The sequence below is a fragment of the Lithobates pipiens genome, unplaced genomic scaffold (assembly GCF_037356315.1).
Source record: "Lithobates pipiens isolate NorthernLeopardFrog02 unplaced genomic scaffold, aLitPip1_a1.2 Scaffold_18, whole genome shotgun sequence".
In the NCBI taxonomy this organism is placed as follows: domain Eukaryota; kingdom Metazoa; phylum Chordata; class Amphibia; order Anura; family Ranidae; genus Lithobates; species Lithobates pipiens.
In genome coordinates, this window is record NW_027507758.1 from 642,896,225 (window position 1) to 642,922,165 (window position 25,941).

The 25,941-nt window shown below is 44.6% G+C and overlaps 2 protein-coding genes across 8 annotated transcripts in view; one reads left to right on the forward strand and one right to left on the reverse strand.

The window, feature by feature from the left end:
* LOC143989756 (gastrula zinc finger protein XlCGF66.1-like) overlaps positions 1 to 25,941 on the forward strand; it is a 99,215-nt gene that overhangs the window by 39,029 nt on the left and 34,245 nt on the right. The gene's annotated exons all lie outside the window — the stretch shown is intronic.
* LOC143989623 (uncharacterized) overlaps positions 17,190 to 25,941 on the reverse strand; it is a 261,462-nt gene continuing 252,710 nt past the window's right edge. For 4 of the 7 annotated variants that reach the window (XM_077489848.1, XM_077489847.1, XM_077489852.1 and 1 more), the window contains 7 exons: positions 21,658 to 21,710; positions 20,758 to 21,126; positions 20,118 to 20,242; positions 19,962 to 20,033; positions 19,516 to 19,575; positions 19,289 to 19,387; positions 17,190 to 17,694 (listed from right to left, as the gene is read on the reverse strand). In XM_077489848.1, the coding sequence (XP_077345974.1) occupies positions 17,264 to 17,694; positions 19,289 to 19,387; positions 19,516 to 19,575; positions 19,962 to 20,033; positions 20,118 to 20,242; positions 20,758 to 21,126; positions 21,658 to 21,710 (1,209 nt within the window). In that variant the 3' untranslated portion in view covers positions 17,190 to 17,263. Of the gene's footprint in view, positions 17,695 to 19,288; positions 19,388 to 19,515; positions 19,576 to 19,961; positions 20,034 to 20,117; positions 20,243 to 20,757; positions 21,127 to 21,657; positions 21,711 to 21,829; positions 22,037 to 22,115; positions 22,338 to 22,426; positions 22,525 to 22,640; positions 22,981 to 24,655; positions 24,710 to 25,941 lie in introns of those variants that run through there. The other 3 variants (XM_077489850.1, XM_077489851.1, XM_077489849.1) reach the window with 3 other exon arrangements.

Genomic DNA, 25,941 nt, shown 5'->3' on the forward strand with positions numbered 1-25,941 from the left:
TACGTCCTCAGAGACCCCTCAGAATTCAGAACCAGTGGCAGAACTATTACAGTCACAAAGGTCACACCTGCAACCCTGGCATTCTGCCAAAGAAGGGAGGGGGGCACCAAGACAGCAGGAAAGGGTCTTGTGCCAGAGTAAAGGGTCCCAGGATGAGGGGAGGCTCCTCTGGTGATTGCCAATTAGGATTGCTGAGAACAGAGTGTGCCGCACATTCAGCCTTTGCAGAGCCCCCTTGCTGTGTCTGATCTGCTCCCAACATGGGCACAGCGCCCCCCAACATCAGCCAACTCCTCTCCTCACTCCTCCTCCCCCAGACACAAGCTCCAAGTTCTCCATACTGGGTGGACTCGGCGCCCTGTGCGGCTCTGAGGGATCCGTCACTGATGCCAGCTGCAGTGCCCAGAGCCTGGTGAGTGCCCGTATGTGGGGGATCTAGTGTGTGTGTTGGGCCCTTGAAATGTGTGAGGGGGCAGAATCACGTCTCTGCACATTTCAAATGCCTCTCCTACATCTGCTAGCTGCCCTCTGGAGTTTCTGCCCCCCCCCCCCCCCAACACCTATGTTCCCCTTCCAGGACTGCCTATAGTGTTGCCCCTTCATCTGTCCCAGCCATTCCTATCCATCCTCCTCATCTCTCTGCCACCCCTGCCCATAACCCCCTCTGACTGGCACCCCAGTACAGACCCCCTCCCCCCATTCATGCACCTCATCTCAGCCTTTGTCATCACTTGGGAATCTCAGTGACTGCAATGTGCCATGTTTGGGGTCACGAGAACAAAGAGCCTCACTGGGCGCTGCTGGAAGTGATCGGAGGAGGTGAGCCCGGTGTGTGTAATTAGAAAATAAGATCTTAGTACCTCCTCTACTGTTACTTCCAGTGATGTCTTCTCTTCACTGCCACATGGAATGTCTTGTCTTTATTCCAGATTACTTCCTGTCTGTAACTGACATCACTTCCTGTCTGCATTCCAGATTACTTCCTGTCTGTAACTGACATCACTTCCTGTCTGACTAACATCACTTCCTGTCTTCATTCCATAGAAACTTCCTGTCTAAATATGAGTAAGATCACCATCTTAGTAATGGTAGGTTATCCTCGCGCTATAGTGGTAAAGTTAGAGCAGGTTGGTGTGGTTGCAGCAAAAAACACCGACAGAGGTGCAAACCCTCCCCTCAAAGTGACAGTAAATAGTAAATAGATGGTGAATGGTGGATCGCATGGAGATGATTAAAGACAAACAAATCCCTAAGCTGGAAGCAGGCAAAGTACCAATCGTTCTGAATTATAATGCCCAATATAAGAAAATAGAGGCAATTATTAAAAAATACTGGTACATTTTACGCTCAGATGTGCATCTAAAAGACCTTCTACCCCAATTTCCCAAGTTCGTGTACAAAAGGGCACCAACATTGAGGGATAAGATCGTCCGGAATGTTCCTGACCCACCATACAATGGTGTGACCTTTTTCACAGGAAAGGGTTTTTTTCCATGCAAGCGGTGTTTCGCGTGTACAAAAACAAAACGCCCACCCGAAAAAAGATTCAAATTTAGCTCCACAAGCACTGGGAATTCCTACGATATTAAAGAGTTTATTTGTTGTAACACTGAAGGGGCCGTTTATGTCCTACAATGCAGTTGCGGCCTACAGTATGTAGGCCGCACCAAGAGACCGCTGAGGGTTCGCATAAAGGAACATATTAAAAATATAATTAATGGATTTGACAAACACAGTGTGTCAAAACACTTTCTAACACACCATAATAAGGATCCCACCCACCTCACATTTTGGGGGATCGAGCCCTACAGAAAGCATTGGAGGGGGGGGCATAAAGTGAGAACGCTCAGCCAGCTAGAATCTAAATGGATTTTTACCTTAGACACTTTCACACCTCAAGGACTCAACATAGAATTTGATCTTAACTGTTTTATCAGCGATTTTTAGGTAATTTTAGATATTTTATTATGAATTTGAATTTTATATATTTAAAGCATTATGACATACAACATCTTGCCTGTTACTGTACTCTACAATGATATACTGAAAGGGGTGTGTTTGGAACTCTGGACTTCATTTCCGGTACCCATCCCCCAAATCGCATATATATGCGTCCTTTTGATATCTTGATCATCGCTTAAAGTGTCGGGAGCATTTTTAATTTTATTTTATCTTAATATGAAAAATATTATGTCACACTATTCTAGATATTTTACTTATTAACCAGTACCAATATTTTAATAATTTATAGGAAAGATTTAGAGTCAATATGTTTTTTTACCAATTAAAGAATATCTAATAATTCGCACATTACCCTCCATCTCAAGCCATTTTTTATAATTTTATAATAATGTTTTATGAATTTTCTATTTCTTATTACAATACTAGTTCAATTTTAAGTTTAATTTTAAACCAGCTCACGAACGAACTGCGGTCCCGTCGTTCCAATAGCAAGTGAATGTGTTTACATTGCCACTGACATTAAGAATGCTATTAGGGAGATCCCGGGTTATTGTTTGAATAAACATAACCACCAAATGTCCCAATTAGGCTTGAAGCCAGGTAAGCGGACACAGATCTACCTAATACACGAATAGACTATTTCTGTATCTATAGAAAATACGACCGTGAAGCGCACAAGAACCGGTCGAGAAGGTAGTCTATCACAAAATGGCCGTCTAACTAGAGTCGTGCCTGCGAATAGTAGTAAATAGGATTGACTACAGGAAAATGGCCGCCCATTACAAAGACTATTTAAACGTTCGTCCACCTCCTATGCATTAGTCCCTGATGAAGTCACGTGATCAATGACGATACGCGTAGGATTGGCCTAGGAGGATACCGGAAGTGACGTCCGGGGTACGAACGAGGAAGCCGTTCGTTGTTTGTTAGTGAAAAAACCGCTTGATTGTTACTGTATAAGTGTGAGTACCCAGGACTTAGTTCCTTTTTATAATAAAGCATTTGTGTGAACGTACTTCACTATTGGAGCACCCCTCTTTCTTTCTTGGGTCTGATTTGCGATCCCTTGCGGAATATCTGGAGGAAAAGGTTTTGGGGGCGCCCATACTACATTTAGGATATACACCGCAAAGTGTTGAAGTTCCCCTATACCTACTGAGGATATACACCCCATTTGAGGACACAACTGCTGCACTGGAGTATTTTGCTGTCTTACTGACAGCAGTGAGGTAAGGTACCCACTGCACTCAGTGTGTGAGCACCCACGTTTAAGGAGCTGAAAAATCACTGGTGGAATCATCCCGGGGTTGTTCATAGGATTCATTTCTTCACATAGCACAGCGTGGATTTATTTCATCTTCTGCATGAACTTTATGATTTAGCCTTTGTACACTTATTTAGAGACATTTTTTATCACGTTTGCTGGACTACTATCTTTTGCATTTTGTGATAATAATTTTTTCATACACCGTTTTTTATATTTTTATTGTATATTTTTATATATACTCTTTTTTGCACATATGCTGGCACTTGTATGCACTTTCATGGACTGACACGGATTTGTTTGATGTCACGATTCTGTTGATAATTTTAAGACTTGCGATTTTTTTTCTTGTCACTTTATCACGAGTATATAGATTATTTTAGCTTCTTCATTTTATGAATATTAGTAGGAAATAGCTTCAAGCACTGTATTATTCACTTGGTATTTATTTTAGAATTAATGGAATTTTTAATCGCATGAGCACATTTTCAAGATTTTATGCGATTATTTAGTGATTTTAATTTTAATCACATGAGTGCGTTTTCAAGATTTTATGAGATTATTTATTAATTGTGCTATTAGACTTAATTTATTTTATGTGGAGCGCAACACCATCTATTTACTATTTAAGATCACCATCTTGTGGTGATCAGCAGAACTGCAGCCCCAAGAAATGTCTCATAGTAACCCCTCCTGTAAAATATCTTACAGAGCTACCACAGAAGTTCAAATATAACATAAAAATATTAAGAAAAAATAGATACCGTTCTTATGTAACCAATTATTTAACAAAGATATCTTTATTACATATAGAAAAGTCTTAAAGCCACAGAACACAAGTTAACATCAAATGTATAGCTAATAAAACAAATACCCCCAAAACTGATCCTTTTGGAAAATGCAAAAATATATCCAAAAGCATAAAAATATATATCAAACCACTTATAATGAAGATGTTAAACATAAATTGCAAGGATGTAATGCTCATATAGGAATGGTGGTGGAGATCTCTCAAAGTAAGAACACTTCCTTGAATGCTTATATATATATATATATATATATATATATATATATATATATATATATATACAATATCTGACAAAAGTAAATACACCCCTCACATTTGTGTAAATCTTTTCTTCTATCTTTTTGTAGCGCTGGCTCCTGACAAGCAGATGCTATATGTTTTTCAAAGTTAATTTTCCTGAAACCACAGTTGGGTTTTGGGGCTAATTTTCTAAATTTCTGGTTTCAGTACCAGTCCGGCTGGGTTGTGCTGGGTTCTCCTTGACCGCAGGTGTCACTGTCACCACCAGCAAGAGCAAGAACACAGTTCAGCTGGGTGTATTGAACGCCACTGTTCTTTCGGAACCAGCCCAGTGGGAGTGTTCTCTTGCTGTGCATTCTGGGAGGTGGTATTTAAGGTACCTACATCACGTGCTTCGGGGTTCCGGAGAATATTTTCTGCTTGTTCGGTTCGGGTGGTCCTCCTGACCCAGCCCCATGGCCCTCCTGGCCTCGATGCAGAACCATGCATTTTGAGTTTCGGGGCTGGCTAACTCGAGGCAATGCAACTGCAGGTACAGGCCTGAATGGATTTCAGGGCCTATTGATTCAAAGGTGGTCTGGTGCCGTCTTGTCTAGCGGGAGAGGCCCAGCAACTGGAGAAACCCCAGGGGAGGACTCTTCAGGAGAAGGGCGTGCATAAGGCTGGCTTTTCTGAAGGAGCCTGGAGGCTTAGTTGAAGGACACTACATGGATCTACACTCGTACGGTATCGCCGGACCGGCTGAGAGATACTGGTACCGTATGATAGCTCTTTAAATTTATCTATGTCCCTCAGTAACGCTCAAGTCTGTGGCAGAGACTTTGTCAAATATCCTATGCTCAAGTCTGTGACCGAGACTTTGTCAAATATTCTACACTCAAGTCTGTGGCAGAGACTGTCAAATATCCTACGCTCAAGTCTGTGACCGAGACTTTCTCAAATATCCTACGCTCAAGTCTGTGACCGAGACTTTCTCAAATATCCTACGCTCAAGTCTGTGACCGAGACTTTCTCAAATATCCTACGCTCAAGTTTGTGACCGAGACTTTGTCATATATCCTACACTCAAGTCTGTGGCAGAGACTTTCTCAAATATCCTACACTCAAGTCTGTGGCAGAGACTTTCTCAAATATCCTACACTCAAGTCTGTGGCAGAGACTTTCTCAAATATTCTACGCTCAAGTCTGTGGCAGAGACTTTCTCAAATATTCTACGCTCAAGTCTGTGGCAGAGACTTTCTCAAATATCCTACACTCAAGTCTGTGGCAGAGACTTTCTCAAATATTCTACGCTCAAGTCTGTGGCAGAGACTTTCTCAAATATCCTACGCTCAAGTCTGTGGCAGAGACTTTGTCAAATATCCTACGCTCAAGTCTGTGGCAGATACTTTCTCAAATATCCTACGCTCAAGTCTGTGGCAGAGACTTTCTCAAATATCCTACGCTCAAGTCTGTGGCCGAGACTTTCTGAAATATCCTACGCTCAAGTCTGTGGCAGAGACTTTCTCAAATATTCTATGCTCAAGTCTGTGGCAGAGACTTTGTCAAATATCCTATGCTCAAGTCTGTGGCCGAAACTTTGCTTAACACCCTACCGGCTGCTAGGTCTAGTGAGAGGAGGTCTATGTGGAGGTTGTAAAATCCAGCTGTGAAACCTTTGCTATTCTCTGGATTTTTCTATATGAGACTTTCCATTTTTTGCAGTCTAAAGTACCTGAACTTACTCCTAACCCTCTACCCTAAACTGAGAGACTCTGTTTCAAATAAATAACCCAAAAGAAGATTCAGTGTCAGTTTCCACATTTCTTTAGGCCATCTACCACGGGAACCCCTAGATGGAGAAGCAGTCAAGAAGGTAACGGTAAGCCCAATAGAACCAGCAGCTCCTTCGGGGGTCAGTGCTACATTTTCATGTGACAACACTGAAGAAATGACATTTTGCTACAATGTAAAGTAGTGAGTGTACAGCTTGAACATTTTCACTTAGGGGTGTACTCACTTTTGTTGCCAGTAGTTTAGACATCAATGGCTGTGTGTTGAGTTATTTTGAGTGGGCAGCAAATGTTTTCACAAATGTGACTATGGGGTGTACTTACTTTTGTGAGATACTGTACATGAAATAATGAATTAAGGAGTGAAGAAAGCGGTAAAACAATAAATAATATATAAACGGAGTCACCACTTCATCCATAAAGACATTGTGATTCCAGATCTTCTAGATCACATAGGAGGAGGACTCATCGAGGATTTCATACATTTGTTTGGAAGGATAGAAGAATCCTCAGAAGGGATCATGTAGGATGACAGGAAAGTCTCCTGACTGTTGGGATCATCCAAACATAATGATTACATCCATGAACTGGAGCGAGATCATTGGGGTAATAAAGCCAATCTGTAAACACTGTGTAGATGTTATCCAAGAACTCAGCACACTCCAGATATGGGGAAAGTCTCAAGGTGGATTTATCTGGTCATTTATCATACGTAGAAATGTCCACACATGGACTTCCACAGGGACCACCAAGACTACATATATAACTTGTACAGTGTCCCCTGGGCCCCAAAGTGGATTTAGACTGTAATTAACTGCTTCCTGTCAGGCCAGTAGCAGAATGATGGCCGAGTGGGTGATCTCCTGTCCTGGGTGAACAAGTCTTCCAAGTCTAGTGGTCACACTGCAGCTCCACCAGATAACAGATCATTGTACCGGGCTGATCCCAGTACTGTGTGATCTTTGTCACCAATCACAGAGATCATATGACAGTTGTACACAATGAATGACTTTTATTCATAGTCATTCACAGTCAATCATTGGGTACTATTGTGATGATCTCTGTGATTGGTCAGTGATCACATGGCACAGACAGGGCCTATCACATCTGTACCATATGATAGCTGTGACTAATCACTGCTATCACAGTAGTACACCCTGTGTCATTCATAAAAAATGATTGCTTATAATAGTTATCATCAAAAAATAAAATCCTGATCACCTCCCCAGAGTAGTAAAGGGTTAATATGTAAAAAAGATACAATTTGAAAATAAGTTATTATTATTATGTTTTACATACGGCCACCAGTCAGCATCCCTATAGTCACCACCACACCGATAATATGATGGTGCTGTACTGCTCTGGTGATGTAAATACAAAAAATGTAAAAAAAAAAATATTCTTAATTTTCCATAAAATTGGATGTAGCAAGGTCCCAGGCCCCCTTCGGTCTAATGAGATCAGTGCCCACCAGTGCCACCTATCAGTACCCATCAGTGCTGCCAATCAGTGCCTTATCATCAGTGCTGCTTATCAGTGCCCATCAGTGCCACCTATCAGTACCCATCAGTGCTGCCAATCAGTGCCTTATCATCAGTGCCACTTATCAGTGCCACCTATCAGTGCCCTCCAGTGCCACCCATAAGTGCCCACCAGTACCGCCTCTTTAGTGCCAACTATCAATGTCCATCAGTGCCACCTTATGAGTGCCTATTAGTTAGACATGTGCATTCGTTTTCATCCGAATGCATTTTCTTCTGAATTTCAGGTATTTTTGTTATCATTTTGACAAACGATAACGAAAGCGCAAAATCTGAAAAACAAAAGACCCGACATTAATAAATGCTTTATTTTCGTTTTCGTTGTGACAACAGTTCGATATAGAATAGGAGATTCGACATGATAATGACAATAACAATCGGTGTCTATAGAACCTGTGGTCGAATGTGCCTAACCTTACCTCTATTAGTCCAAGATAATATAGAGAAAATATTCCACAGAGAAAAAAGACTCAACATAGAGAGAAAAGATTCGACATAGAGAGAAAATATTCTGGAATTGGGTGGGGGAAGTAAAATAAAAATAATGATGATGATGATGAATGTTTTTGGCTGATTGTAACCAAAGAGGAGGAGCAGTAAAATAGCTAGAACTAAGTACACGCGTACAGCCAACTTACTTTCACTTACGATTGCTAGCAGAGAGAGACACACTGAATCATTTCAGAAGAACCTGAATTATTAAGCATAAGCACAGCAGCAGAACAATAGTGAAGCTACAGTTCAACTTAGCTTTTTCCTACAGTAATAATCTGCTGCTATTGTGTTAGTGTGAGAACATTATAGTGATACTAGTGTTGTTGCTAGTGTTGTTGTGATAACCTCAGAGGCTGCTTGTGTTGTGGGGGGATTTATTATTATAGAATCTTGTTACCTGTCTGATCAGTGATCTCCATCACCAGTCCACCAGTTTCTGTTTGAACTAGTATATATACAGAAACAGCAGGTTGGCAAGGTCTCTGCTACTAGTGTCTCTGACACTTCTGCCGCCACAAACATGCTGTCCACAACAGTGGGTGTCACCACCACTGCCATCAGCAAAGCTACTTCCACCACCACCACCAGTTCTACTATGAGTTTTCCTGCCAGAACACCAACATCTGCTGCTGCTTCCACTGCCAGTGCAGTGCTTCCTTCTACTTCTACAGGTGTCATGGCTTTATGGGATAGGCAAGAAACCTAGTATAAAACAAGTGGAGTTGCCTGTACACTCACAACCACCAATCTCACTGCCAGTGCCACTGCCCCACAAGAGTTACAGTATGACCTAGAGCAGGGGTGCCCAACCAGTGGCCCGGGGGCCACATGTGGCCCTCAGAGCCCTCTGATGTGGCCCGCGACCTCCTGTTCTGTGATGGAATAGAATACTGTTATTAATAGTACGTTTATTACTAAAATCACAGTGTATATATGGGCATATCTGTTCTGCAGTGGTTACTGGGCTGCTTTCAAACTGATCCACAGGTGCAGAGCAGTGCACCTGAGGGTTACCTGCACTGAGCCATAGGCCCCTTTCACACGGTCAGTCCGACCCAGTTGGACCTTCCATCCACCTCTAAAGAGTAGCAGATGTAAATGAGCTTGTGTCCGTTTACAAACGCCTACCTCCAATCTGATACACAAAAAAAAAAAAGTAGAGTGGGCTCTATAGAGTAGAGTGTACTGCCATGCACCCACTCCACTCATTGTGGCCCGCGACCAGTTACCAATTCGCTTAGGTGGCCCTCGCTCTTCAAAAGGTTGGGCACCCCTGACCTAGAGAAAGTGCAAGAGGAATATTCTGTGAGGAGTAGGACAGGTAGCAGTCCACTTTTTTCATCTGCTGCTAACTCCCCTTCTCCCTCTGTTATTATGGAGGAAAAATCCTGTGATGATGATAACACCGACCTCCCCAGCACCCCTGCCATTAGCACTAGTTCACCAAGTGTAACTCTAGTGGCAACAGCTTCCACCACTGGTGTGCTACATGCTGCAGCTATATCAGCCCTAAATAGTACTAGAGATCAACAGGGTCAAGGGGCTGCATCCCACCGCAGCAACGTGTGGAAATACTTCCAAACATTGGAAGGCGGGTTCTTTGCAAAGTGCAAGTTGTGTGGGAAGCAATCAGTAGGGGTAAAAAGTTGTGACATTTAGCCAACGCTGGTATGAACCTTCACCTTAAAAATTACCACCACTCTAGTTTACTGCGGGCAGAGGCCGAAAACGATGGTAGCGCAGGAAGCAGCATAACGGACTCTGACTGTACTGGTGATACCTCCTCAACCACACCACTTACTGTCATAAGACGCGCACGGGTAAAGCGCTCTGGCGCACAGTTGTGCACAATAGGAATAAACTGAAGCACATAAGCACACACACACAGGGTGTGACCCCTCACTGACCTATAAAGGAAGTGAGGTCATCCAAACACACTGCTGCTTCGTCTTCAGCTTCCTGTGATTCCCATGTCTGCTCTTGTGATCTGTATTACCCGTTGTGACCCGGATTGCTTCATCGACCTTGCTGATCTTCTCCTGACCCGACCTCTGGCTTGACCTTGGACTCCCGCTTTCTGAACGTGTTTGACCCTCAGCCTGCATCTGGACTTACCTGCTATCTCCTGTGTTTGACCCCTGGCTTGTCTTTGGATTACCCTTCTGTCTCAGCGTTCCTGGTACTTGTTGTCTTCTGATCTGGACTGTGTTTGACCCCTGGCCTGCCTCCTGGATTCTGCCTTTGCCTTACAGACTTGCTACCATTGCTTCTGGACCTTCCCACAGGACATCACCTTTCAGCTCTGCTCAAGCTACCTGCTGATCTACTAGCAAGTGACTGTCCTACTGGTAGCTTGTGCCTCTTGGTGCAACCACCCTCTGTGCTACCTTCAGGGGTGGTTTGCGCCGAGTCACAACAGCAACCGCTCTCGGCATCTTGGCCTCGGTGAGTACATTTATATGATACTTACTCAGAGCACAGCCCATAGAGAGGGTTCAATTAAGACAAACCATCCAAGTGCAGTAGTTTCACTGCAGACCCAATCAGGCTCCTCATCCTGCCAAGGACATTATCAGCCTACCCTAGATAGTTTTGTTGGCTTTAGTTCCAAGGGCATGTCAAAACAGCAGGCCAACAAGATCACCCGCCTCATTGGCCAATTCATTGCTGTTGGAGGAGCCTCTTTTCGCCTGATTGAAGGGTAGCTGTTTAAACAGCTCATGCATGCCCTTGCTCCACGATACGTTATTCCTGCACGAACAACTTTCAGCAGAAAGATTATTCCAGCACTATACCATTCATGCATTGCAGTATTGAAGGAAAAAATGGCCAAAGCCGAGGGTTAGACAATTCATTTGACCACTGATTTGTGGACAGCTCCCGGCGGTCAACATGCTTTCCTGTCTTTGACTGCACACTGGTGGCAGGCCACTGTGCCTGTTGGTGGTGGCACTACTGTAAGAGCTCAAACTTCATCAGGAAGCAGGTCTGCAGCTCAAGACCAGCAGGGTTATCAAGCTTTCCTGCTCCACACAGAAGTCTGTGATGATAAACACAGCTCTGCCAACATATTGCGGGCAATTAAATCGATGTTGGCCAATTGGTTTGGAGAGCGGGCAGACACCAATGTTTCTGTTGGGTTCATAGTGACAGACGGAGGTTCAAACATGGTTAAAGCGCTCCAAGATGGATCTTTTGTCGGTGTGCGATGTTCTGCACACATACTGCATTTAGTGGTCAAGGGTGCAATACCAGTGGAGAAAAACAACAAGATTGCTCACATTTTGGACCTTTGCAGGAAAATTGCAGGGTATTTCCACCGCAGTGTAGTTGGTAGTCAACTGTTGAGGGAGGAGCAAGAACAATCAGGGCTCCCCATACATCGCCTGAAACAAGATGTCAGCACCCGGTGGAACTATACCCTGGAAATGCTGGAACGTATTTTGGAGCAAAAGACAGCCATCCACAATATATCATCTCACCATAGCATTGGGATTGATTCCACACTGGGACGTGATGACTGGTGTATAATTGGCCAGCTTGTTTCTGTCTTAAAACCCTTTCGTATTGTGACAGAAAACTTGAGTCAGAGCAATGCCAGCCTAGGACAGGTCATACCCTTGTTTACCTATCTCATAGATAAGATGGGATCATTCCTAGAAAGCAGTGAGCCTGTTTGTGGCAGCCCACTCCATGCCGATGTAGCGTCTTTCATCAGAAAGCTACAAGACAATTTAAAAGATGGGCTAAATGACCGTGTCCGCAAAAGCCCTGAACTCATGCTGGCTACCCTGTGTGATCCCAGGATCAAAGGTAAACTGGCACTCAGAGACAACAGCCTCTCCTACTGGAAAGAAAAACTGATTGAAAGAGTCCATAATTTGCAGCAACAAAGAGGTATGCTGAATGAGGCCGATTTGGAAGATTCACCTGCAATGTCTGCTATTCCAAGGCCTGGCACCATCACTCAAAAACAACTGAGTGGAGCATGTGCATGTTGGGTAGAGGCACTTGACAATCTGGTGGATGCAGATCAAGCAGCAGGTAATCGAGAGGAGAGCAGTGCCTCTGAAATGGTCAGGGCCTACCTATATGAAGCCCCTTTGCTTCCTACAGAGGAACCTTTGACCTATTGGGATGGTAAGAAAAGTGTGTGGCCTGGTCTTTGCCTGGTTGCCCAGAAACTACTATCCTGTCCTCCAACCAGTGTGCAAAGTGAGAGAGTTTTCTCTATTACTGGGAACATCCTTAATCCACACCGTGCACAACTAACACCCCATTTGATGGAACAAATAACTTTCCTCAAATTTAACCTCCCCAAGCTGGGTTACCCTACCCTTAACTTGTGAGACCCGAATTATTGCCACCATGTGAAGAAGATACATGGGACTCAGAGGAACCATCCAAATGTTGAGGAAAATCTTTTTATTTTATTTTCTTACCACTTGAAGTTGACATTCACAATAGCAGTTCTCTTCGGTGTGACCCCAAGATTTAAATAGAATTACATTTTTTCAAACAATCCTAATTACTCCCTTTATTCCTTCCATCACCCTTTTCTGTAATGAATGTGTATGTGTAGAGTGACTAGAGTGTGTGTGATTACATGAATGAATGTTGTGTGAATGGACAGTAGCAAGGGTTGAAGCCTTGACGTGGCGCTACCGCTCACGTGTTGCTGTCTTTGTACATACAAATAGCAACGTGTGCTAATTTAATCATTTTTTGTATGATGGTCTGGAAATAAGAGACAATGATTATTATTGATGGAGTGACTGTCAACTCAAGGATCAGAATATTTTACCAACACAACATAGAACAAAGAAACATACAGCTGGAAACGTGATTCTATGCAAGATAGATCAGTTGGTCACTGCTGAGCTGCACCCAGATGCCCATGACACCTATTTGCCATCTCTGACCCTGGGGACACCAGGGCCCTCTCTGATCCTCCACCTGAGACCAGGTGACAGATGCACTCCGTAGAAGTCAGAAGTGCACCGCTAGGTACAGGTAGCTGATCTTAGGACTGACTGCTGCGGATTGTACCCAGGGAGATTCAGGACAAGGTCTACAGGATCACTAACACAGATCCCAATGGGAGCTGGCGCATAGATTCCCCCTGGGCGCGGAGTCTAAGAGCCAGCAGGTGTTCACCAGAGCCTCCAGTGGTGAGGATGGACTTCGCTGCAGTCTGGCTCCAGGTCGCGGCCCCTAGGGTCTCACAGCTCACGCTCACAGTAGACTACAGGACAAAGGAAGCAGCAGGCTGGGACAACAATGATAGTAAGGGGATAAGGCAGAGTTCAGGGCAACTAGCAGACAGGAACAACAGAGTACACGCCAAAGGTTTCCGAGTCACAGGCAGACAGGGATGGTTGTGGACATGCCAAAAAGTGAAGGTCACAAGCAGACAGGAATCGCTGAGAACACACCAATGTCAGTTACAGAGACAAATGTAGAGCACACAGCAAGCAGGAACCAGGAAGCCAACTACACCTTGGATAGTGGTTGCTAATCACCACTAGCTTGCGGTGCACAGGTTAATATAGGGTTCCATGTTAGGGCCTGGGGTGGAGCCATGCTTAGAGGAGAGGTTATAAAAACCACCAGGTGCAAGTGACTGGCCTCTTAGTCTGAACACATGAAGGGAGGTAAGCAGACAGAGGAAGATCACTGCATAACAATGACACCGCCTGTTTCATGACCATCTGCAATTGTCTGAAGTCACCGGTGTGAGTAATCTACCCTGCTGCCATGTTACTCAAGCCCTGGAAATGATGCCTGCCCTTTGAGCTGTTGCCCCTTGTGATTGCGCTAGCCTCAGCCTGTGAACCTCTGTCCGGTTAACTGTTGCCCTCATGATTGCAAGCCTTCAACCTATGCCCTGTGAACTGTTGAGGGCTGTATGGTTAACCCCTGGTGTAACTATCTGCTGTGTATTCTGGTGGGGGGAAAGCCAAAAGCATTATTTTGATACTATGTTTTTTTTACAATGTATAACAAAGCAAAACATTTCTGTTTCTGATTTAAACTTACCATAACTGTCAAGAGGAAGCTTCTATGAACAACTTTATCCGTGCCCAAAAAATGCAGCCTGCCCATGTCCATCATTGCAGCGTGTGACACCAGTGCAGCATGTGTCCCCCAATGCAGCCTGTGTCCATCAGTGCAGCCTGTGTCCCCCAATGCAGCCTGTGACACCAATGCAGCCTGACACCAGTGCAGCGTGTGTCCACAGGTGCAGCCTGTGTCCCCATGCAGCGTGTGACACCAGTGCAGCGTGTGTCCCCCAATGCAGCCTGTGTCCCCAGTGCAGCGTGTGACACCAGTGCAGCGTGTGTCCACCAGTGCAGCCTGTGTCCCCAATGCAGCATGTGACACCAGTGCAGCCTGCGACACCAGTGCAGCGTGTGACCCCCAATGCAGCCTGTGTCCCCAGTGCAGTGTGTGACCCCCAATGCAGCCTGTGACACCAATGCAGCCTGTGTCCCCCAGTGCAGCGTGTGACACCAGTGCAGCCTGTGTCCCCAATGCAGCGTGTGTCCACCAGTGCAGCCTGTGTCCCCAATGCAGCGTGTGACATCAGTGCAGTGTGTGTGCCCCTCAATGCAGCGTGTGGACACCAGTGCAGTGTGTGACCCCAATGCAGCCTGTGTCCCCAGTGCAGCGTGTGACACCAATGCAGCCTGTGTCCCCCAGTGCAGCCTGTGTCCCCAGTGCAGCGTGTGACACCAGTGCAGCGTGTGTCCACCAGTGCAGCCTGTGACACCAGTGCAGCGTGTGACTCCAATGCAGCCTATGTCCCCAGTGCAGCATGTGACCCCCAATGCAGCCTGTGACACCAATGCAGCGTGTGACACCAGTGCAGCCTGTGTCCCCAATGCAGCATGTGACACCAGTGCAGCGTGTGTGTCCCCCAATGCAGCATGTGACCCCAATGCAGCCTGTGTCCCCAGTGCAACGTGTGACCCCCAATGCAGCCTGTGACACCAATGCAGCCTGTGTCCCCCAATGCAGCGTGTGGACACCAGTGCAGTGTGTGACCCCAATGCAGCGTGTGACACCAGTGCAGCCTGTGTCCCCAATGCAGCGTGTGACACCAGTGCAGCCTGTGTCCCCCAATGCAGACTGTGACACCAGTGCAGCGTGTGTTCCCAATGCAGCCGGTGTCCCCCAGTGCAGCGTGTGTCCCCAATGCAGCGGTGGTGCTGGAGGGGGGCAATGGTGGTACTGGAGGGGGACTTCTTACTGATCCCATCCCCCCACCACCGATCTCATCCCTAAACACTGCGCAGTCGCAGAGGGGAGAGCTCCTCCACCGCCTTCAATTAATTGGTTTGCCCAGTTTTTTACGTGTCTGCTCCACCTCCCTTACAGTCTCTCTGCCTGTGGATAGGCGGGGGTGGAGCGCTTCTCTCTCACGGTCTCTCCCCTCACAGTCGGTGAAAGCCCCCCTCCCCGCGGCATGAACCCGACAGACACAAACCCCAGACAGGCAGGTGGGCCCTTCACGCGTCGGGCGGGCGGCCAGTGGGCCCCCTGAAGTGGTGGAGAACTACAGGGCCCTATCTCCCGGTAGAGGAAGACACCTAAGGGGCTCAAAGGTCCCCCTCTGAACCCTGAAGCTATTGAGACAAGCTCGCCTACATTTTACCTTGTTGGAGAAGATACAGGAATTGGTTAACTGAATTTAAGAGAGTATGGTGCAAAATCACCTCCCGTTGCTGCCTTAAGCCGCGTACACACGGGCGGACTGTATGACCAACTTAGTCCGTCAGACAATCCGACGGACAGTCCGTCCTACTTTCGAATGAACGGACTTGACCACACACGGATGCACAAACAGTCCGTCGAAAGTTTGCGCGATGACGTGTACAGCACGTACGACGGGACTAGAAATAGGAAGTCCAATACACAGCAATGCAACCTTTCGCCGTGTAAATCCTTTCTGAGCATGCGCCATACTTAGTCCGTCGAACTAGCCTACTCACGAGCGGATTGTCCGCTGAAACCAAAGTACGACAGACTGTATTACGGAAATTCCGAAATACTTAGTCCGCCCGACTGCACGCTGAAAAAGTCCGCTGAAGCCCACACACGAGCGGACTGTCCGCTGAAATGTGTTTCGACTGACTAAGTTGGCCAGACAGTCCGCCCGTGTGTATGCGGCTTTATACCATAAATATCTGAAGCCCTTATGCTAACGGCAGGCTCCTATACATATAAAAGTGTGATGTCGATGTGAAAATCGCTCTATCTGCCTAGAGAAATACTTCCTTGTTGTTCTCCTTTTTCTTCCTGCATATTTCTTTTGGGGTGCCCCCATGAAGAAATGTAAAAAATTGATAAAGCTCCTGAGGAAGCGTTGACCAAAACGCGAAACATGTAGAGCGCCAGAATATATTTAAGATCGGTTCTGTAATTAATACCCTGTCTAGTGTAATCCTTTCTTATATTGAATATTAATGTAGAATTTTTCATTCTTCAGGTATATATAACTAATAGATACAGATATGGTTATTGCCTAAAATGTACTAATATAGACAGGATATAAAGCAGTACTTGATATGCTTTTACTCTTCTTTATTTTTTATAAATAAATATTTTTCTATATATTCCTTTTCTTTTCTTATAATAATATTATGCCTAAAAAGTCCAACATAATCAACACTTTTTTTTGAGGTTTTTTTGTGTGTGGGTTTTTCTCCCCTTTCCCCGTTATTTTTTTGCCCTCATTTTGCTTTATTTCAAGCTATTTAAAGGGCGTGGCAATTGGATTTTTTACCTTTGAGTGTATCCACAGAAACCACCCTGTGATAGATACACACTACTTTTATTGTTAACTACAGGGCCCAGTCGCGTTGTGACCCTGATAATTCCGCCACTGCTGGACACAATATACATGGGATTACCCTCTGCACAGTGAAATAGTGTAGAGAGAAATCTCTTACATTTTCTAAGTTCAGCCTGATGGTTAAATGTAGGAAAAGCACAATTATAAGGCCTCTACTAAGTTTGTAACTATAAATGGAGTAGTTAATTTAGATAAACATCTCATACATAATGAATCTAACAAGGAAAGCAAAACTCAAGAAAACAAGTAGTTCTGAACAACAATTTTTTTTAATTTTGAAAAATAAAAACATACAAAAATATATAAAACTAAACTAAAAACTGTTTACATGTCCTCCCCCAACCTGGTGAGCAGACGCTGTAGGGACATATTGATCCCAGTCATCTGCTCACCAAGGTGCCGAAGGCTCCTTCGGCACCTCTCCAGAGCCACATACTGACGGCGATTGTGGAGGCCCAAGGAGCGCCCTAGCCTCCTGGAAAAGGAGTAATGTCTCTTTTGGACCTCCACAATGCGCCGCAGGTAATCCAAATGTGGCTCTGGAGGGGGAGGGAGGGGTGGGGAAACTTCGGCTTGAGGCACTGAGGAGGAGGAGGAGGCACCCATGGCTGTGTCCAGGTGGGGGGAGGATAGCGGAGGATGGAAGGGAACATGCCCTGGAGAAGCTGCTGGGGAGGAAGGACGGTCAGGCCAACCAGACGCGGGCAGGTTGGAATCTTCATCCACTGCGTGGAGGTGATGGACGTAGACTTCACCTGTGAGGAAAAGCAAATACATTAGATAGATAATGCAATACATACATTACACATGGCGTCTTCACCCTAACCTTACATAAAGGCAATTATTTATCTCCCAGCCCTTGTAGACAATCATGTAACATCTTGAGATGTTTTCACTTCTACATATACCAGTTTTCCATTTTTGATATTCACTTCAGTGAGATGCACCTAATAAATTTGTGTGTAGAAGATAGTGGTGTCTGTGTCAATTCACTGCGTCATCCCAGATTTGCAGAGCTGTGCAGGAAGATGTAGTACTTTTCTGTACTCTGACCGGGGCAGAGCTGAGTGTCCTCCCCGGCCAGAGTACAAAGGGATTCCCCTCTCCACACCGAGCAGTGTAACTGGAAAGGGGAATCTCCCAAAGATTTTATCCGCTTGGTCACACGGCCGGCCGGAGAAAATTTTAAAGTGTAATGGAGGCCTAAGTGCTGACCAGTGACCATGACCACTGACCACCACTAACTAATCTACCTCATCCAGACTGACTGACTGCCGCAAATATGGAAGATCAGTTGCACTTGCAGAAAAACATATCAGCTATACCAGCTATTAATATGAAGTTACATTACACTCACTCACCAAAGAGAAGCCATTGCATTAGGGATGACCTACTAAAAAAAAGTTGTTTCATAAAATATAGCAGGATACTTTTTAAAGGTTATAAATTTTGTGTGGCCACTGATTGAATAAGCCCCACTTCTGTTCTAGGTAGATTATTACTCCGGGTCTAGGATGTATAACAGAGATTACATGAATTACAATGACTGAACCTTCGATATCCCAGCAGCCGGTGCTTCATCTGCTCCCCTCTGCTACTGCAGTGGTCTGGTCTCTCCCTGAGCCTTCAAGACCTATGCAGGTCATAATAACTGAGGGTGCATGGAAATGTGTCCGACCACTGGGGAATGGGGATCCAAGGATCAGTATGTCTAGAACTTCTAAAATAAAAACCACTAGACAAAAAGGAGCAGTTAAAGAAAAACTCCAGGGTACATGTAAAATATGTCATTAAACAAAACAAACAGCCTGTTGCCAATGTGCAACACAATATACTCTGGAGTCTGAACTATAGCCTAAAGACTCCATTTGTATAGACATTTGCCTGCACAAAGATCTACGAGGTCACAAGGTCATTTGCAATTTTTTTCTTTAGATAATGACAAAGAGGAGGCACCAGACATCATGAGGAAAGTGTTAATGCATGCATTAGGGGCATGCCAGAGATTGAACATGTCCAGGGACAATAGTTGCAGATTCTTGTCTGACACACCCCCTCCAGCCTGCTTTGTTATTCACGCTGATTGATGATTATGATTAACAGTGATTGGCTCAGACTGGGAATCTGAACTGCAGCAAGAAGGTGGCGTGATCAGGGAAGTGACAAGCACGGGTCACGCTAACAGGAAGACTGGAATCATCTGCAGAGGGGGGACTAATGTAATTAATAATTCCAGCTAAACAGAAGCCTTGCAGAATAAATCACAACCATTTCTAGACAAGGTATGCCACCAGCATTTCAGATTTAAAATACTATTTGCCTGGAAAATACTAAAAAAGTTGTACTTACTCCCTGGATCTGCCGCGTCTGGCTGGTCACCTTCTTCCGGTGCATCCCCAGCAGCCTCTGCAGGGCAGATCTCCTCCACCTCCTGATCAGCCTCAGCAGCTGATGATTAATATAGAAAAGACGATTACAATCTGCAGTATACAACAATCTCACACACATTAGTACAGAAACATTGAAACACGTATGATCACTCAGCAGCAGATACCAGCAAGATCATACTAACTTACATGTGGGCGTTGCCGCCTCAGGCTCCTCCTCCTCAGTGTCCCCCTCTGACTGGATGACACCTATTTAATATAAAGGAGACATAATGAACGTTACAATGTTCAAGCTTCAAAGAAATTACTATAAATAAATTAATTATCCATTAACATGGCAATACAAAAATAAAATAGAAAATCAGTAAAAAAAAACAAAAAAAACAAGGCACTTACCTGTCCTGGTTCCAGCGGCGAGTTCTAGGTGCACGCCACTGATCAGGCGCCTCAGTTCAGAGCGGCGACGTTCTGTCAGATCACGTAAGTTACACAAGCGCTTGCGTTACCTGACAGAACGTCGCAGAGGCTCCACCTGTCACTGCTTGAGTGAGAAGCAATGACACCGGAATGGACAATGGAAGGCTGGACAAATGGAAAAGGACCCGCTGTATTAGTGTCACTACTACAGTACTTACTGCATGTTGATGACGTGGAGGACTCCTCCTCCTCCGCCCTCCGCTTCCGGCGGCGCTGGGCCTGGATATGATCTTTAAATAAAATCAAACACAACATGGTAAATGTCAGATGCTTGACAAAAAAAACATCCTGCAGTATGCAATGCTGACACCAACCTTGATGAGACAGGAGCTGGGTGATCTCCTCCTCCCCTACACCCGCTAACAGCTCCGCCTCATGGGGGAGGAGACGCACACACTTCCCTCTGCGCCCCGCCTGCCTGCGTTTGCGCGCTATGGAACTGCAAGACAAAAAGAGAAGAGAAACGGGTTCCATAATTAAACTACAATTGTAATCTGAAAATGACATCAACACATGAAACAAATGTAGAATGAAAACAAAAATGTAACTGCACTGGTAAAAAAGAAAAAACTAAAAAAGCAGCAGTAACACAGTGCGATAACACAGAAAAAATTAATACAATCAAAAAAAAAACTGCAGTTTTTTTTTTTTGATTGTATAAATGTAGAATGAAACAATGCAAATGGAATTTTTGGATTAGGGACATTTTTTTCATGTAGCACAAGATTTGCGCGTTTTTTTTATTAACCAAATTTATTTTAAGGAAAACTTATGCTTTTTTGGTGCACAATAAAATATAAAAGACAGGACTGGGATTGTGCCGAGTAAATATAGATGTCCAGCCCACCTTTCTAATTAGGCGCTTGTGTGAATTGTGTAAAATTTCCTTTCTTCCTCCGGGGCTGAAGTGGTTAAAATGTAAAAAAAAAAAAAAAAATCAGAAACCTTACTTACCGTTTTAAGTCGCAGAATTTTTTGCGGCAGGCAGTCGGGTCACGCCAATGATGGAATATATCTTGAACTTTTTTGGAGATCTCCTCCCACTTTTTCTGCTTCCACTCTGAAGTGGTCTCTCTGGAGCGGGGGCCACACAGCTGCATCCAGCAAGGAAGCGTTTCCTTTACAAGGACCTGAGACTCAATGTGAGTCCACGTAAGGTTACGCTTCCTGCTGTTTGCAGCTTGTGTCCTCCTCCTGCACTGCTTTCTGGATGATGGTGGAGATGGGGAATGGGATGTTGCTGCTGCTGCCTCCATAGATGGCCCAGGAACGTCCTCCATGTCGAAATGGGTTTCCGCCATATTCGTTACACTATCTGACAAACTGACACAACATCGGATACTTAGCCCATACATTCAACATGAACAACGGAGATTCGACAAAGCAGCGAAAAACATCCAACGTGGAATCTTTGACTTATGGTGTCTGTCGAAAGTTAGAAGATTTGACGGAGCATCGAAACTGTACGACTCTGCAATCGTACATTTCCGGGGTCAAATGCTCCACCTATAGGCTATAGAAAAATTTGAATGTTGGTTGACTAGTAAATAACTAATAAATATCATTATTACTAGTGTCATACAACATTAGAATTCCACTATAGCTTGTAGTCGAAATATTCGACCGGGAATGTACAACTGCAGCGTCATACAATGAGTTTCACTGCAAGCCTTCAAAGACAGATTCGACCTTAATTAATTTGGATTTTTGGATGAATGCAATTTTTTAATGAAAAACAAAATAAATAGATACAAATTTCGGGAGTAACTAAATGAATTTATTTTTCTGACGAAAACAAAATTCCGAAACAAAATATTTCAGTGTGCACATGTCTACTGATCATCCCTCACATACCTCTCTTCTTCCTCCGCTTTAACCTCAAATTCTATATCGATTGGATCTCCACTCTAAAGAAAATGAGAGAAAATATCATCTGTAAGATAGAAGATTTATTATTGTGACATCACATAGAAAATCCACACATCATTTCTAGGAGTCCATGTTCTAGAGGCTCCATCCCACCAACCTTGTAACAGTGGGGGATGGTGTGACCTTCCTGTGTGGAATCCCGGGAATACAGAGGACGGGGACATCTCTCTGGTGGGTTCCTGGCATTTGGTGGCTCCATCATATCCTTGTGTCCTTCTGAAAACTCCTCCATCACTCCATACTCCTCATCCTCCTCTTTATACTCTTCTTTAACATCAATATTATCATCCCCGAGGTTTCCACTCTGAATATATAATAAAACATTCATTGTAACAAACATGCTGTGTATAAATCAGAACTACCAATAATTGTCAATCATCTACCTGATGATGGTGGGGGATGGTGTGACCTTCCTGTGTGGAATCCCGGGAATACAGAGGACGGGGACATCTCTCTGGTGGGTTTCTGTAGCTGGATGACTCCACCACGGTGTCCTGGTACAGATCTTTATGTTCTTTTACAGACTCCTCCATCACCCCATCCTCATCATCCTCCTCTTTTATCTCTTCTTTAACCTCAACTTTAGAATCTCTCAGGTTTCCACTCTGAATATATAATAAAAATGACATCAATGGTAACAATGCAGATAATGTACAGATCCTAATGATACTATCAGTGATTGTTCCTCATCTACCTGATGATGGTGGGGGATGGTGTGACCTTCCTGTGTGGAATCCCGGGAATACAGAGGACGGGGACATCTCTCTGGTGGGTTCCCATTACTGGATCCATCTGTAGGAAACACACACACTGACTGAATACATTGTTTCTATGTGTTTATCAGATGATGGGGGATCTAGGTGGAGCCTCCGTACTGCTCTCTCCTTTACAATAAAGTCTCCTCTTACCCGGTGATGTGAGGGGCGGCTGATTGTCCATCATGACGTCCTTGTAGAGATCCTTGTGTCCTTCTAAATACTCCCACTCCTCCATGGAGAAATAGACAGTGACATCCTGACACCTTATAGGAACCTGACACACACAATGATACAGTCACCATCCAGACACATCCCTTGTCTGTTACTGGATAATGTCCCAGAATTCCCAGAATCCTCCTCACCTCTCCTCCATCATCTCTCTGGTGACTTCTAGAATCTTCTTTGTATTTCTCTATTCTATCAGGGAGGGAGGTGGAGGCAATGTGATGGTCATATGATCTCCAGACTTCACAGGAGGAAAACTCTAGATCTGAACACAAATAGTAAAATCAAATGATATTCCCAGAATCCTCCTCACCTCACCATTCAGGTCTCTGTTTCATGAAAGCCCCACTTCAGGGTGAGATATGATTTACCCCCACAGGACCCCCACACTATGCAGGTTAAAAGCTTGTAGCAGGTATTCTGATGCCATTACATACAATGCAGGGCCAGCAGTCCCACTTTGCTAGTGAGGATGTCCAGGGTCCACCCACGTCCTAAGAGCATCAGAAAAAAAAGGAGCTGGGTGGAGGGACATTGCTAGAAGAAGCTGTGAAGTCAGTGTGATGTCATAGGACATATAGACTCTGGGAGGAGAAGCGGTTAGGTCAGTGGGATGTCATAGGACATATAGACTCTGCATATGGAGGAGAGATGAGGAGGAGATCCAGGAATCAGGATAAAGGTCAGGACAAGCAACAGACGAGCACATCCAAGAGATGAAGCCGGGGTCACTACACAGAAAATCAATCCAAGGAAACAACAGGCAGGACGAGGAATAGCAAGAAGGAGCTCAGAGACAAATGAGAATATTGCTCAGCCAATGGGAGATGATCTCAGCATGACTTACATAATGAAGGAGATGAGGGGGAGGGGAGGAAATCACTTATGGTGACCATAGAGACATGGAAATTCAGCTGGTTCAGCAGGGATCGGTCACATTTCCATCCATGTGTGGTCACTGCCGGATAAAAGTCACTCCATCAGTGGCTGCAGCCAATAGCTTCATCACTGATCTGTGTATTCTGAGAGTGGAGGAGCGCCCCCCATTGTCAGAATACAATAGTGCAGCGGGGAGGATTCCCCCATCCCCCTCCAATGTGTGGATGGGGGAATCACTTCCGTTTTTTCCTCTCATCCCGCTGGATGAATGATAAAACTGAACCATGTATGGCCAGCTTTGGAAGGAAGATATGAGACATTTCCTGATCTGTACATCTGAGGAGCAGGAAATGTCTCACTGTCTGTGATTAGCGCTGTGCAGTGTCGGCTTCCTGGTGGAATCGGGAATGTGAGGTTTCCAACACACCGGAGCCCATCACTATTCATCATCAACTGATCCTCCTGAAGGGATTAATCTAGGTTCCCACACTATATATAACCTCACCCCCATCTACATCACCAACCTCATCTGCAGATATCACCCAAATCGCCCCCTCCTCTCCTCCGACGACCTCCTGCTTTCTAGCTCCCTTGTTACCCCCTCTCATGCTCGCCTTCAAGACTTCTCCAGAGCCTCTCCCATCCTCTGGAACTCCCTGCCCCTGTCTGTCCACTCAGCCCCTACCCTGTCCACCTTTAGGAGTTCCCTGAAAACTAATTTATTCAGAGAAGCCTTTCCCACACCCACCTAACTGTCCCCGAGCCACCCCCATCAAATCATTCTCTGTAGCTATTACCTTTTGCACCACCACCCCCTCCCTTTAGAATGTAAGCTCTATGAGCCGGGCCCTCCTGTACCTTTTGTATTGTACTGTAATTGTGTTGTCCCCCCTATACATTGTAAAGTGCTATGTAAACTGTTGGTGCTAAATAAATCAATAATAATATATATGTGTGTATCATCATCTGCTGGAGATAAAAGACATCACAGTGACTATGGAGGAAGAGGACGGACATGACGGGGGGTTACTGGGTGTAAATAGAAAATAAGATCTTATTACCTCCTCTGCTGTGCCTTCCAGTAATGGCTTCTCTCTCCTTCCTCCAGACTCACCTCTCACCCGGAACTTCCTGTCTGTACCTGACATCACTTCCTGTCTTCAATAGCGACTTCCTGTCTCCCTAGTGTGGAGCTCCACATTTGACAGGAAACTTGCTTTTTTATTGTTTGTTTAATGAACTTTAATGTAACAAACATTCAATAGAAATGACAATGTTTCCAGTTACATCTGCATTTCCTGATGGAATCTGGCTGCAGATTGGAGCTCCGCCCTCTACAGGAGTCATGTGACCTCAACAATTAATTTTTTTTTCTATCAACTTTAACCCTTTCGCTTTTTTTTATTTTCTGCACATGTTTAAAAAATCATTGTAGGCCTGAAGATTACATAAAAACCTCAAAACATGATATATTTTCGGAAAGCAGACACCCTAGAGAATAAAAAAGTGGTAAGTTCCAATTTTTTATGTCACACGATATTACCACAAATACACTAAAGTTAATTCTAGGGCAAAGGAATGCAAGGAATTACCCAATTTTGGTAAAATATAAAAGATGAGGTTGCACCAAGTAAATAGATACTCAACATGTCACACCTTATATTTGTGTGCGCCCCTGAATGGCGACAAATTTCTGTACCCTATATTTTCTATAGGGGATGGTTTAAAAGCCCCCTATAGGTCATCAGTTTAGTGTTATGGAGGAGGTCTGGTGATAGAATTATCGCTCTCATTCCGGCATGTGCGGCGATATGTAACATATGTATCGCAATAAATGTTTTCAAGTGTAGGCACCCCGACACTTGTGTTTACATTCATATGTGTGTATATGTGGAGATGGGGGGCCCTTAACATTTTTTGGGGGGGGGAATTTTATGTGCTTTGGTGTAACTTTAATTTTTTTGTTAAACCACTTCACCTCGGGAAGATTTACCCTCTTCATGACCAGGCCATTTTTTGCGATGCAGAATAAATAATATAATATAATAAATAATAATGCTGGAGATTTTGGAGTAATTATATACAGAAGGAGGCCAAGAATTTGTTGACGAGACCCCCCCTTTGGCATTGGAGGGAGAGATTATCAATACGAATTTTAGACCGAAATCAAGCTTCTACCTGCACTGGAATAAGGGCAACTTCATACCCACTTTTTATGAGGTTGTGATGGAAGAGTTTAGGAAGATGTGTGGTGACTAGGGATGAGCTTCATGTTCGAGTCGAACATCGGCTGTTTGTCCGTTCGGCGAAGTCCGAACATTTTGGTCCATTCGCGCCAAATTCGTGT